The sequence below is a fragment of the Lissotriton helveticus genome, assembly GCF_964261635.1.
Source record: "Lissotriton helveticus chromosome 1_1 unlocalized genomic scaffold, aLisHel1.1 SUPER_1_unloc_45, whole genome shotgun sequence".
Classification (NCBI taxonomy): Eukaryota; Metazoa; Chordata; class Amphibia; order Caudata; family Salamandridae; genus Lissotriton; species Lissotriton helveticus.
The window spans coordinates 687780-703089 of NW_027611687.1; the positions used below are offsets into that span (position 1 = coordinate 687780).

Below are 15310 nucleotides of genomic sequence, written 5' to 3' on the forward strand. Positions count from 1 at the left end.
TGCGTTCTCTTTCTTTTGTAGGCTTGTGCTTGTCTCCTTACTGTTCTCTCCCAGTGGACCCCATAGTTTCTGACCCATGCTTGTTCATCCCAACATTATAAGGCCTCATATAGTAATAATCAAATCTTTCCCTGTCTTTCCCTAGCCATTAAATATTGTCGCACTTTACCCAACTTCACTTTTTCAAAGGATCTTATTCCTGGCTGTTGCAAATCTGGATTGGATTTAGTTTATTCGTGCCATTGTTTCAGAAATAGGCCAGTCTGGAGACTCTTTTTGTAATTACATACTACACTGGACTACTGGGTGGAGGTGTGGACTGTGCCACTTCTAAATGCTTGTCGCTACAAAAAGTTCCTACACAGTCACAATTTTTACTAACACAGCAACCAGTGGTAAGGTGGAACAAAATCGAAACTGATATAACAAGAAATGGTGACTCAAACCTGTTACTAAATACAAGACCGAATCAACGTTCATTAAAGCAAGCTACTCATTCTAAATAAAGCATGGACAAGCACAGTTGTAAGCAGTCAGGAAGCAACGTTTATTTGCTGTTGCTCGAGTGAGAACAGCCAGCTATCAACTGCACTGTCCTGCCTTGGGTTACAATCAGCAGCCTAGCACACATTTTGAGCCACGTAGGAGAACATTACACTGAAGACAGTTGACAAAAAATAAATCATTATGATCAGGCAATAATCAGGAGGCGCGCACAGGGTGCACCGAAACTGCCTGCAAGCATATTCCAAGAAAGCCCACAAGATAAAAACATCCTGCACCTGGTGTTGGCACACCTTCAACAGAACATACACAGTTTCAGTCTCTTCAGAGACAAGAGCACAAGACCAATGTAATAACAGGAACTGCAAAATGAAATTCAACCTATACATGGGTTAACAGTAATTTACGTAGTATATCTTCTTCCACACAATGCGCCTTGCATTACCCTTGTTATGTACTTCCTGAAGAGTTTACCTTTGTTATGCACTTCCTGAAGAGTTTACTTTTGTTATGCACTTCCTGAAGAGTTACCTTTGTTATGCACTTCCTGAAACTGAAGAAACAGCAGCTCATCCTGAGTCCTCTTTTTCTACAATCTGTTCTTGTTTAAATGAAATCTTAACCGTATGCATCTACCTAAACCTGTACCTGTCGCATGTGGGCGCTCCGTGAGCGCACTTCTTTATTAAGTTACTTTGTAAACACTGGCAAATCACCTCCTTTTCTGAAGTAAATAAGATGTGACTTCTTCGATATTGCATTTAGTTAAATATCCGTGTATGATGAAAAATCCTTCTGTAACGTTCAAAGATGGTAAAGAAGAAATGTCTTGTACCACAATTTAAACATAATGTATTTAATTCTTTCATGTTTACATTTAGTAATTTAACATCATTTTACATCCAACAGGAAACAAGCCTTGAGTACATGAAATGATAATGGATTTAGAAGATACTACTGTAAATGAAGACTTGAGCTCCAGTATTCAAGGCGGCATCAGCGACGTCATATTGCCGAACCTGAACGTTAACTGACGGATCCTGGAAGAAGCTGTCAAGGGCAATTCAGTGAATGTAAGAGTCTGAGCCGAGCACCTCCACTCCACAAAACTAAGAAATTACCGCTGGAAAATTAAAGCAACAACACTGACAAAGTCCCTTTATTGTAAACAGGTGCCCAACACCACCTTTGATCCTGGGATTGAAATGATGTGTTTACAGCAGTGCTCCGCTTTCTTGAAATGATAACAGACCACCATTCAGTGCGCTGGGTGTATGGTAAACCCTTTCTAGCCAAACCACAGGAACCAGAGTAAAGAACAATGGTGTGGAGCCAGACAATTGACGTGTAAAAGAAAGACGAGTTCTGCTATCTAAAATACAAGTTTATGTCCCAGTTTGTGCCGACCAGAAGGAAGATGGATCATTATCCCTAACTGTGCAAAACATTTAACCATTCCAAAGACACTATCGCCCACAAAGAAGCCTTGCACTCTTTATGAGTGCGACGTTTTTTTGGTGACCTTGAGTGTGGCAGCTGTTTCGTGACATTTGCACTTTATTAAATCAGAAAGCAAATGTGCAAAATATCATACATACAGGGAATGTGAGACTAACACAAATGCTTTATCAGCCATGTTTGCCCTTCAGGAAACACATTCATGGGATGCAGGCAAATATATACCAGACTCGGAGACATTAACCGAGAAAGAAGAACCTTACACATGCAACAAGAACTTTAGTTTATCATCAGAACTAAATCACCATCAGCAAACACACACAGGTGACAAACCATTCGAGTGCACTGAATGTGGGAGTAGTTTTAGTTACTCTTCAGCATTAAGGAATCATCAGCGTGCACACACAGGGGAAAAACCATTCAGGTGCAGTGAATGTGACAAGTGCTTTAGTGATGTATCAGTCCTACAAAGACATCAGCGAACACACACTGGGGAAAAACCATACCATTGCAATGATTGTGGAGAAAGCTTTAGACATTCCTTAACATTAAGGAATCATCAGCGAATACACACGGGGGAAAAACCATTCAAGTGCAGTGAGTGTGTGAAGAGCTTTAGTCGGTTACCATATCTACAAACACATCAGCGAACACACACAGGAGAAAAACCATATGATTGCAATGAATGTGGAAGGTGTTTTAGTGATTCCTCAACTCTCAGAATTCATCGGCGAACACACACAGGGGAAAAACCATTCAAATGCACAGAATGTGCGAAGAGCTTTAGTCAATTAGGAAACTTACAAAGACACCAACAAACACACACAGGGGAAAAGCCATTTAAGTGCGGTGAATGTGTGAAGAGCTTTAGTCAATCATCAGTCTTACACAGGCATCAGCGAACACACACAGGGGAAAAACCATACCATTGCAGTGAATGTGTGAAGAGCTTTAGTCAATTATCATACTTACAAAGCCATCAGCGAACACACACTGGGGAAAAACCCTACCATTGCAGCGAATGCGGAAGTAGTTTTATTGACTCTTCAGCATTAAGGATTCATCTGCGGATTCACACCGGGGAAAAGCCATTCAAGTGCAGTGAATGTGTGAAGAGTTTTAGTCAGTTATCAATCCTGCAAAGTCATCAGAGAACACACACTGGGGAAAAACCATACCATTGCAGTGAATGCGGAAATAGTTTTAGTAACTCCTCAAATCTAAGGATGCATCAGAGAACGCACACAGGGGAAAAGCCATACAAGTGCACTGAATGCGCGAAGGCCTTTAGTCGATTATCAATACTACACCGCCATAAGCAAAAACACACCGTCATTGATCACACGTTGAAATAATCCTCGAGGTACAGGGAATTCGTCAAGATTTTAAGTACATTAACAATAATACTGACGCATCTGTCAAAATACAAAGGAGCAAACAAGTGCAGTTGTTGGGAGATTAAGGAATTACAGAAAACTATAACATTATAATTATTTGGAACATTCAAATACCAGATGATAAAAAGTAGATGATAGAAGACCCGGCTAGCAGGAAAGAAGTAAAACATAGATATTTGTTGAATTATGAAAGTGTTTAATGTCAGGGATTGTTAATTTCTCTACAGGTAGGAAGAAACATGAAGCACCAGGAAACACTTTGGGAGACGAGCATAATGTGGACTAATAGAAAAGAAATGTTTGTTTTTATTGAGTGAAACAGAGTTATAAAGAACAACATCCAAGCACACCGGATCACACTACTGGTAAAAGTAACAGAATGCTTGGACTGACAAGAGTATTTTCAGCAAGATTTAGGGATTAGTGATAAAACCCATAAATCCATAACTCTAAAACACATGCACTCCCAAGGAGTGTTCAACCAAAAAACAAACGCAGTTCCTAAGAGTGAGCAGTGCAACTATACAAGTCGCCCAATCAGAAGGATGGCAAAGAGGCTTTACTCCGGGGGAGTGACAAACATTAGAAGAGCTAAGACAAGCTGTCACGCAACATGCAAAATAAGCAAGCTACCAACAACATTTGTCCAAAAATATCCTAGAATAAAAGCTTGATATGACCTAAGTGGTTGTTCTCTACACTAAATAATACAAACAACAACTTATTTAGTACATGCCGTTCACTCATTTGTCTCTTCAATTACGAGTTCTGTTATCACCGAATTTATTGATGCTCATTTTACCAAACATGAAATGCAAGAAAGGCGGTGTCAGTCATACCGAGCTGTCTCTGGTGTTCTGCTTGTTCATATTTCTATAAACTCTACCTTGACGAAGGAAGGAATAACACTATTACTCTATAAACGCTAAACTCACAAATCTCTTTTAGGGGGAAGCTGCAACTTGGGTTACTTGCAAGTGATAGGATGCTCTGGGACATATATCTGCAGCTTTCGTTTAATCATTGGTGTGAAAGACTACGGAATCCTTGTAGTTAGTCTGTGTATCTTTGAATGTTTAACTAACATATAATGATTTTTAGATGTGGGATCACATTGTGCTTTTGATGCAGCTGCTCCTTGTTTCCTACCAGTGTTTATGAATTGATTAGTTTTATAAATTGGGTAGGCCTGAATTATATTCCGCCCCGAATACCATTAAGAGAGGTGATGTGCAATGGATTAAGAATAATTTTCTGGAACGTAGGGTGATGGAACGGGAGGAAGTAGAGCTCCAAAAACCGGGAGTAAGAGCCAATTATATACTGCAGACTACCCCGAAATTGGAACCCTACTTGTCCATTGTGTCTCGGCCCTTCCATCGCAATCTCCTTGTAAGATTTAGACTGAATATTATACAATATTCCTTAGGGAATTACCCAGTATGGGGTAAATTATATCCTTCTATCTCCTGTAGCTGCGACAATTTTTCTGAACAAACCCTGATGGACTTTATTATGTTTTGTAGCTACTACGAGGAATGTAGGAAACAGTTTTAATTACCTATTCGGAGATAAGCAGGGTTCATACAAGTTTGTCCCGCTCTCCACTACCTACAGCTCCTAAGTAGCACTAAAGTAATATTCGGGGTCGCAAGCTTTTTAGTTGCAGCTACACGCATTAAGTCTAAACAATTGAAGTCAATCATTCCATGATATGCATTTAAATCAACTGACCATTAGCCGTTCTGATGATTTGCATTATTGCACTATCCATGTAATTATATGAAATTGTTCTCTTTTATGCTTCTTCTTTTTTAACCAAATTATTTACATGAAATGTTTTTATCATATGAAATTGTTATTTGTATATTTGTGCTGGAAATGCTTTTATGATTTTAATTAATCGAATAAAGCTTGTATTGACTTGACTCGACTTGAATTGATTAGTTTAATGTTAAAATACATTTTGGACATTGATGTATTCTTCTGTACTATAGATGTGTTGGTTTCATGGAATATACATTGATTCTAAAATAAATCTTAAGTGAATAGTCACTCGCATTTTCATCGAGAGGTCTGAGGGGCCTGATGTAACACTGTTGGTCAATCAAAACTTTAATTGCAAACTACAGACACTCACAGCCAGAGGATTTCCATCTGTTGACCACCACTTACTCATCCTCGCTGATCGAAATAAATGTAGTAGATCAAGTCCCCTCCTCCCATGTCCAGATAGACGGCTAGCGCGTTGAGTTAATCACAATTTGAAAATCAAGATTTCACGGTGTAAACTGTAATTGCAAGACAATCATGTAAGTATTAAAACTAAGGAGGAGGGGGAAAGGCCCAGTCCTGTGTGAACTTGGCAATTGTGCACCTCAAACAGGAGTGCAAACATTTATCACTTTAACAACACTGCACACACCCTCTCACCGGTGCTTCCACTTTACGATGCAAACCAGGCCATCAAAAATCATGCTATATCCTACATTTAGTGGCTGACACTCCTAGATGACATGAGGGGACAGTTTCCAAACTTCTTTGTTTAAAGCAATCAGGAGGAGTCAACTTCTCTCCTCCTATCAACAAAGTATTCTCTATAGATAACTCATTTGCCACATTACAATAAGGTTGCAACATATTTTCAACTGACTTCTATTTCACCCAACCTGTGGTCGCCAATTTCACAACAAATCAATAAAACGTCTCCTCTGAGAGCATCACACCATGCATCCATGCCAGAAAAAATGAAACTATCCTCCACACTAGCAATGATACATTCCTCAACCTCATCCTAAACATCCTTCTCGCTTGACTCAATGAAATGGTATCCTGACAAAAAATCTGCTCTTACGTTTTTTCCTCCTGCAATATGAATAACCGTGAGATGAAATTCTTGAATTTTTGTTGCCAGTCAGGCCAGTCTTGTGGCTATTAGGTCTCGCCTAGCGAACACAGCGCATGCGCTGCATCGCCTTGGCGAGACTATTGTTGTGGGTTTGGTACGCGAAGAGAGACAAACCATGTGAGGGCCCAGACAGACGATGTGCACGTGAATGGTGTCTCCTCCCTGCCTCACAGGCTCCCACGCTCCCACCGCACGCTCACACTAGAAGGCAGACACGTGCTTGTTTACCTGCTCGTCGACAACGCTGTAGCTTTAAGGAGCTGCGCAGCAGGTGGTCTATCTCAGCCGTAAACAAAAACAATCCAGAGTTCCCGAGAGGCTCTCACATTGTTCCCAGTGATGGCACCTTGACTGTTGTTACCGCTGCCAACTGAGCAAGTGGTGAGTCTGGTTGGCTCTGAGGCGGCGGACGACAGGTTTTGTTTTTTCCTTGTGGCAACACTCAGCACAGACCATCAATACTGCACCGAGGCCCATGAAACTGTCTTGAAAGAGGATCAGAGCCTGCCTGCGGGTGTGGCTCCAATACCAATGCATCAGCATTGAAGCAAACATTTGAGTCTGATTAAATAACAAGGCAATAAAAGGAAATACTCAAATTGTTCTTGTTTGGTTTCTTCAAACACACAGTTACAGATTTGTTCACAGACTCTTAAAATTGCAAATTCATCATAATGTGTCATTATGACGTTCCTACGGATGTCCTTCTTTTGTTTTTATGGGTAAGTGACATGACTTAGTGGTCATTATGGATTGGGAAAACTTTTAGTAGTGCGGTCAATAAAAGAAACTCTTGAAGAGTATGGCTGCATAGAAGGATTGTTTGATGTTTCAAGAAACGTGACGTTGTTACCTTATAATTAGCCAGTTCGAAGATGGCCGCTGCATTTCACCGCTTTCCGAGTCTGTAGGTCACATTGGGCTTAGTTAAATACTTTGAGAAAGCACAGAGGCAAGTTTTTTTCCTTTCCTAAAAGGAGGATTTAAGTAGTAAATGCAATTATATAGCGGTTACTACCGGTGACGAGGCATCATGAGATCCCTTGTTAAGCACTAAACAAGATTGGCTTTTGCGCAGGTATCCAGATCTGTCACTCGCCTACACCTTTTAGATCAGTATGTTTCATTCCCCCTATAAATCTCCACACCCCACCTGCACCAACATCTACACGACCCTTCATGCAGCATGACCGATCCAGCTGTATGTGGCTTCTTCAGTGTTTAATACGTTTTATACAAATCAAATTAAAAGTACAATATGGTGCTTCAGAAAGACGACTGCATTTAGGTTTGTAACAAAGGGAGGTAGTACTTAAGGGGAGTTCAAAAACCGTCCTTACTGTTGTTACACAGTATGTCTTCTTTTTTCTGTAAGCACTATTTTCTTTAATGAGTTTGTCCAACTGTGCAGGCATTATGTTTTCTTGCAAGATTCAGAGCACTGTGTTCGCTTTCACTTTGCAAGTAGCCCAGGACAATGGCGGCCGCTTCTTTGAAATTAAATAAGTCTAGCATTTTCAAACATTTCAACTGTTGCTATTGTAAATGACAATGTCTTTGATTTATGTGTTAATTATCAAAACTAAGAAGTGAAAGGCACTGTCATTTACAATGCCAAAAGCTTGCAGATGCGAACCTATTGCATTGCAAATGCTTGTTTTTTTATGTTATTTCCCTAAATACATTTTTGACATTGATGTATTCTTCTGTACTATAGATGTGTTGGTTTAATGGAATATACCTTCATTCTGAAATGAATCTTAAGTGAATAATCACTCGCATTTTGTAATCTCTTTGTGATTTTCTTATTTCCCTAAATATTATCTCCCAGGGGCCCGCGGTCAGTTCTTAAGTAAAACCTCCTTCCTCGTAAGTATGATTTGAACTATTATATGCCCCACACACAACCCGACATGTCTTTCTTTATTACTGAATATCTTGCCTCCATATCGCTCATTCTTCTTAAAGCAAAACCAGTGGTGATTTATTTTCCTCCATCTGCTTGTGACAACACAGCCCCTGTACCAAAGGCACCGGCATCACTTGTTAGTAACATTTCACACCCTTCAACGTATGCATGAAGTGCTGGGGCTTCCACTAGGCATCTCTTAATTAGTTCAAAATTCTCCTGACATGTTAATGTTGATACAAAACTTGAAAAAGTGGAGCTGTCTTTGCGTTCCTTGCACGGGCGCACAGCATGTTATTTATTTAATTCTTCATGATCAGATGTCAAGAAATTACTCCATGTATTCCAGAATGTTGTATTGTAGAGATTTCATTTATTAACAGATGGTAAATTGCACGTGATCCAAGCCACAAAACACGGAAGCACATCTTCATAAGTGAATAACAATACCCAATGCATTTGGAGCTCAAAACCCTCACGCTACATACCCGTGAGGGTCTCAAGGCGCTGGGGGGAAGGTAGGGGGGGCGCTACTGATCGAAGAGACAGGTCTTGAGAAGTCTTCTGAAGGCCAGCAGGTCCTGAGTCTGTCGTAGGCTGGTAGGGAAGGAGAAGTATCTGCCTCCGGCGGTGGTTTTCTGGATACGAGGAACTGTGACGAGGGCGAGATTGGCTGAGCAGTGGCCATCAACAGAACTGGGTTTGGGTTCCACACCTTCACCTGACAGCACATGAACTGAATATGTGATCTTATTCACACAAAATGTACATTTGTCCTCTTTAAGTGACCCCATTGGTTTGCAAAACAGATAAAGCACGTTCCACACCTCTGTCACCTGTCTCAATTGTATCTGTATGAATTAGAAGATCATCCTTGAAAACAAATACATGATTATTTCCGCAAACTTCTGAGATATAACCTTCTGAAAAACACAGGCCAGTCCAAATGGCATGCAGCAGAACTGAAACATTCCATAAGGTTTGACGAAAGAAGTGAGATGACAGGATTGTTCATCCAAGACCCCTTGATGGTACCCTCCGCTAAGATATAATTTTATATTGGACTGACCAACAGCCATGATAAGATCTTCAATACATGGTGAAGGATAATTTTCAATCCAGATGGATTTTTTTATTTTTAATAATACATTTTATTGGTTTTGTAAGCAACAACATAGAACAGTGCCTCACTGTGACATATGATACAATTAATCACATTGCCAGAATTTCCCCCCGCAAGGCATATACTCGGATTGAACCCATATTACACCTGAGAACCTCTAACCCTCGCCATTGTACCGTTAGTTCAACAATCCCACCCATTTGCCTCATATACGTTTGTATTTTTCCGGGCAGCCCCTTGCCTCGTACACTGATTTTTCTTGGATGGCGCTCCAGTCTACTCCTTTACACCATTTCGCAATGGATGGAGATGAAGAGTCCTTCCAGGCAGCTGCAATGTCTCTTTTGGCCACCGTGATGGCCCTCCCTAGGAACAGTTTATCTGCTCGGGAGCCGTCCATCACCCCTAGGAGTAGGGAAGGAGGACTAAGGGGGATCATCCAGCCCAATTCCTCACTCAGTTCACCCACTATCGAAACCCAGTACTTGGAGAGGGAGGCACAGGACCAGACCAGAAGTCCACGGGTTCCATCTCACAACACGGGCATCTTGGGGTCGTGAGGAAGCCCGCTCAGTGCAATCGAACAGGGATGAGGTATGCGCAATGGAGTTAGTACATTTGAATTAGACGAAGCCTGGCCGATATGGTTAGTATCCTAGGGGCTGTCAATGCATATCTCCAGTCCTCCTCCTCCAGGGGGCCAAGCCGATGTTTCCAGTGGGTCTTGAGGGAGTCTAGGGTGGATGGAGAGTTGTTTATCAGAGACCAGTAGATTTGAGACACTCCCCCTTTTCCCCAGGTTGCCCTTGAGGAGCTTAGCTTCCAACAGACTGAACTCTGGGAATGCAGTATTGTCAGGAATGTGAAGAGCAATGGCGTGTCGGAGCTGGAGGTACTTGCAGAACTGAGTAGTGTAGGGAGTACTCTTGCTGCAGGTCATGGAAGGAGTACAGGTGTCCTCCCTTCCATACATCCCCTACGTGAGTGATTCCTATCAGGTCCCTTTTCCAGAATCCCGCCAAAGTCCCAACTCCTTTCAGCAAAGTACCATGCCAGAGGGGCGTCTAATTTGATTTTGGCCTCCCAGTGAGTGTACTGCAGTGCTGAACACCACACCAGAAAGGCCGTTCGACTTACTGCCGGTAAAGGATGAGGAACCGGGGCCCCATAGAGCATGGCTTGGATCCGGGGAAATCTGAGGCCTTCTAATTCCGGCCGGTAGACCAGATCAGACACTCCACCATTGAACCAGCCGAGGTTCACCAGAAGGCGGGTGGCTAAATAGTACAAGAAAGAGTTCATCATCCCCATCCATTCATCATATGGGCCCCTCTGGCAATGCATAAGGGCCAGCTGCGACCTCGAACCACCCGAGAGGAAGGCCGTGATCATACCATCTAGCCCAATGCAACAGCTACGGGGAAGATGTAGTGGGAGGTTTTGGATCACATATAAGAGGTGGGGGAGCACCATCATTTTGAATAGAGCGATCCTACCGAAGGGGTGAGGGGAAGAGATTGCCATTGACGGAAGTCGTCGTTAGTACGTTTGAGCAATGGGTTGACATTAAGGGACCAGGTCAACGCCGGGTGAAGCACCACCCAGATTCTGAGATATTTGAAGGAGAGTCACCGTAGGGGAATGGTTATTTGCCAATCTACACATTGTCATGACACATGAAGGGGCATCAAGGTTGACTTGATTGGTTTAAGGCGTACGCCCGCCGCTCCTTCAAAGGATTGAAAGATCTGGAGGCATCTAGGGCCGGAGTGCGCTGGCTCGGCAAGGAAGAGCAGGACATCGTCCACATACAAAGCAATTTGGTCTTGATGCAGGGCCTGCCAGTGCCAACCCTGTATCTGCTCGTCCGCCCGAATGAGACAGGCAAAGGGCTCAATTGATAGAGTGAAGAAGCGGGGAGAGAGAGGGTACTCCTGCCGGGTTCCTCTCCTGATAGGAAATATCTCTGAGAGTACCCAGTAAATGAGGGCCCTGGCTGATGGGTTTGAGTAGAGGACCCTTACCAGCTTCCTATATTGGGGGCCAAACCCGGTATCTCTAGCACATTTCCTAGGTATAGCCAGTCGACCGTGTCAAAGGCCTTTTCAAAGTCGAGTAGTAGTGGGGCCAAATATAGGCCAAGGAGGTGGCGGTGAACGAGGGCCACATGGAGGCATCTCAAGCAGTGTCTTGTGCTGTGATGCAGGATGAAGCCACATTGATCAGGATGTATGAGAGTATGGAGTACCCGCTTAAGACGTGTAGCGAGAATGGTTGCATACATTTTAATCTCAGTATTTATAAGCGAGATCGGGCGATAATTAGAGCATGAGATCAAGGGTGGTCTGATTTAGATATAACCACGACCGTGGCCATGTCAGTTTCGGCAGGAAAGGCGCCTCTCTCCAGCACCTCCTCAAATAGGGCGTGGAGTCGCGGATCAGGGTTTCTCGGAATGTCGCATAGTACTCCCCTGGGAGACCATACGGGCCGGGGGTCTTACGAGTAGCGATTGATGAGATCACCTCACCAATTTCTTTGTCCGTGATAGAGTCACCCAGGGCCTGGACTTCCCTCTCTGAGGGCCTGGGAAGGGGGACACCCTGCAGAAAGAGAGAGCTAGAAGCTAGTGTCTGTGAGTGGTCTGCTGAGTAGAGCTCCGCGTAGTATTTTGCAAATGTTTGTGCAATTGCAGCGGGATGTAAAAGATGTGACCTTGAGTATCTCAATTCCCAGAACTATCTGGTTGGCCAGGGGGTGGGAAGAAAGCCAGTGAAGCTGCTTACCATTCTTGTCTCCCACGCTGTAAACCCGGGCAGTCGAGGACCTCCATAACATTTTAGCAGATTCAAGGGCTTAAACTCTTGCCTTACCAAGTGGAGCTATCGGCGTTCTGCCTCTCCATCTGCCGTAGCCGTAGCCTGTTCTAGATGGAGGGCCCGGGCCTCTAACTGGGAGAGATGGCGATCTTGAACCAGCCATTTTAAGGAGCCCTTTAGCATACCCTGAGATTGAAGCCTTAAACGCCTCCCACAACGTAACCTGAGATTGCACTGTGTCCTCATTGGTGTGAAAGTATTGTTTAAGTTTACTCTCAATCATCCTCCTAAACTCCTGGTCTTGAAGGAACCAGGCATGCAGCCTCTATATAGAATGTGGAGCGCCTGTGGTGCCCCTTAGCTGGAGGAGGAGTGGGGAGTTATCTAATATGCCTCGCGCTAGGATTTGAACATCAGTGACTGTCCTGCAGTCAGGGGCAAGCATGAAGATGAGGTCAATTTGGAAATGGGTATGATTTGCAGCAAACTAATGTGTATACTGGAGTGTTCTAAGGTTCCTAGTACGCCAGACGTTGCAGCGGCCCAGTTTGGATGCCTAATTGACAAGTTGTTTAGCGCCCAGCTTTCTATGGGAAGATGGTGTTACCTGTGGCATCTTTAGCAGGTTCTAGGACAGCATTAAAGCCCCCCTCAATTACTGTCAGACCCTGGAAAGGGAGGATATTACATGTAGGATGACTCTGGGGGGGTGGGTTCCAGGTTTGCCGGAGGGATTTCGAGCGACATCAGATTAACAGTGGCTTTCCCTAGGGTAATTGTAAGGGTTACAAATTGGCCATGAGGATCACTGGTTGTTTGAACCGGTGTAAGAAGAGAGGGAGGTTTGCAGAAAGATCGCCGTTCCTCAGGCCCCCTTAAAGAATCCAGAGTGCCAGATCCTGTCAAATCCATGACACGCTAAAAAGGGACGATTCCCCATCAGGTGCATCTCCTGTAATAGAAGGACATCTGGGGTAACCCTCCGTGCATACTTTAAGATTGCTGCTCATTTGACTTTATGTAGGAGTCCATTTTTGTTCCAATGAGAGGGTTCACCCTCTCTGTAAGGCTGTGGCATTATGGCTAGGTGGCAATGTGTGGGGCAAAGGGTCTGAGTAAACCTTTTTTTTTAAACTTTATTTAGCATTTTCTTAAAGGGTCTGAGTACCCTTATGGCTCTGAGTGACTAGACCCTGGGAGCAGCTGGGTGCATTCAGTCATACTATGTGGGCTGCCTGGGAAAGCATCATGACCATTATTCACAATATTTCAGAGAAACTAAGCAATACAAACAAGAGCTGGGATAACAGCCTCTACCCAACCAACCCCCCTATACTTCCCCAATTGTAGCATCTGTCGCCCGATGAACTAACACTTAGAATGTAAAAAGAACTAGCTTATAAAGCGTAGTGTGGGGACATCATGTTGGACTCCTCTGCACTTCAGGATTTTCGGTCCTCTAGTTCCGAATTGTTGACGGTTGATTTGGGGGCTTCGTGAAAGGTCTGTACCATCAGATCGTGGATTTGAAGAGTCGAGAGAGCTCTCTGTGGGTGCCCCTTCCTGCTTGTCAAGGATCTCTAGGAATTTTGGCGGATCCTGGGATACAGTTGATCCCCTCGCCTTGACTCTATGAGTGTTGCACTCCTTCCGGGACTGAGTGTGCCACCTGCAGGAGCCAGCTTGAGATGCTGTCTGAGGACCAGGCGGAGGGTGGCCCATCCTTGGTCAGATCAGGCACTCCTCAGTTACCCAGGTCCATGCTGCCTTCGAAGTATCGAAGAAATTAGTCTTATTTTGAAAGATCACCTTGAGGCGAGTTGGAAAGAGTAGTCTGTAGGGCAGGTTAAGGGCTCATAGCTTCTGCTTTATATTGCAGACCGCTTCGTATAGTCCGGGAAGATCCTTATTTTAGCACCTTCGTAGAACAGAGCTGGTCATGACTTGAGCCTATTGCAGGATGGCTTCGCAATCCCTGAAATTTAGGATCTTAGCAATGATTGGCTTATGTGGGGCTCCCGGTGGTGGCCTGGGTGCGAGCGCACGATGGGCGCACTCCACCACAAACCAAGTTGACAGTGCGCTTGGAGGCATCTATGATTTGATCCAGTCCTCAATGAAAGTGGTCATTTGTAAAGGTTCCGCCCCCTCAGAAGGCCCACCAGGCGGAGATTATTCAGACGTGATCGGTTTTCAGCGTCTTCGGCCAGCCTATGGAGGTCAGTCATGTGGGATAGAAGCTGCTTGACTTTGCTTTAAAAGTTGAGACATCATCTTAAACTTCTGGCAATCAGGACTCTGCCTCCGTTATTTGGGCAGTAGCATTGCGGAGATCCTGAAGGAAGAGAGCCATAGCCGCCCAAACTTCCCCAATGCTAGTCTCCACTGACTCCTGGGATGTTTTTTGTGGCTTGCAGAATGGTAATAGGACTCCGTCTGGGAGGTTGACTGCAATTGATGCAATATCTCCATGGCTGGGACCACTGATAGCATACTGCCCCTTACGGGTCTGGGTTGGCGTAGGCTTCTCTCCTCCATCTTTTTCCATGGCTGCATGGTGTCAAGGGGGGAGGAGTGAATCTAGAGAGTGTATCCGGGTCCACACTCCCTGATCCTTGAATTCCCTTGGTAGTGTAGATGGCCTTGCCGCTTGTGTCACTACTGTGCCCCCTGGGAGATCTCTAGCAGAAGCTTCATCAAGGTGGGGCTCAGAGGGACCACGTCTGTACCCTGGAGATGTCTCAATGGGGCAGTTGAGTATTTTGGTTCTTGCTCAAAAGTTGTGTTGGACTGGCAAGAATGTCTTGTACCTCTTTCAGACCCTAGTTGTGCCGATCCGGCTTGAGTAGTCATGCTACCAGAGCTAAGGCAAGGTGGGCCCGACCCTCAAAACGGTATCCTCTTGAACCAAACAGGGACCCCTCTCCGGAGGACATCCGGAGCATCCCTACAATTTTCCAGGGCCCCAGACATGGACAGGAGTTGCCGTTACCCCGATTCTGGGATCACTGACACAGATGGGAGGATATCCTTCCTCCATCTGGTGTCCAGCGACTGCGCCGCGGCTGTATACACCCAGTGGTGGGACTGCAGAAAGCCAGTCTCCACCCCCTCTAGGTTGCAGGCTTATTGTAGCAGGGCTCCTGGATCTTTGAGCCAGCTGCTTCTTTCCGCATCCCTCTTGTAGAATCT

General features: G+C 44.3%; 1 protein-coding gene across 1 annotated transcript in view; it reads left to right on the forward strand.

The window, feature by feature from the left end:
• Window positions 1-1423: 1423 nt before the first annotated feature.
• The window catches only part of LOC144806094 (uncharacterized), a 615705-nt gene continuing 601818 nt past the window's right edge, over window positions 1424-15310 (forward strand). Inside the window, 2 exon segments of the mRNA XM_078672530.1 lie at window positions 1424-3293; window positions 7585-7588. Of these exon segments, the coding sequence (XP_078528656.1) occupies window positions 2139-3293; window positions 7585-7588 (1159 nt within the window). The 5' untranslated portion in view covers window positions 1424-2138.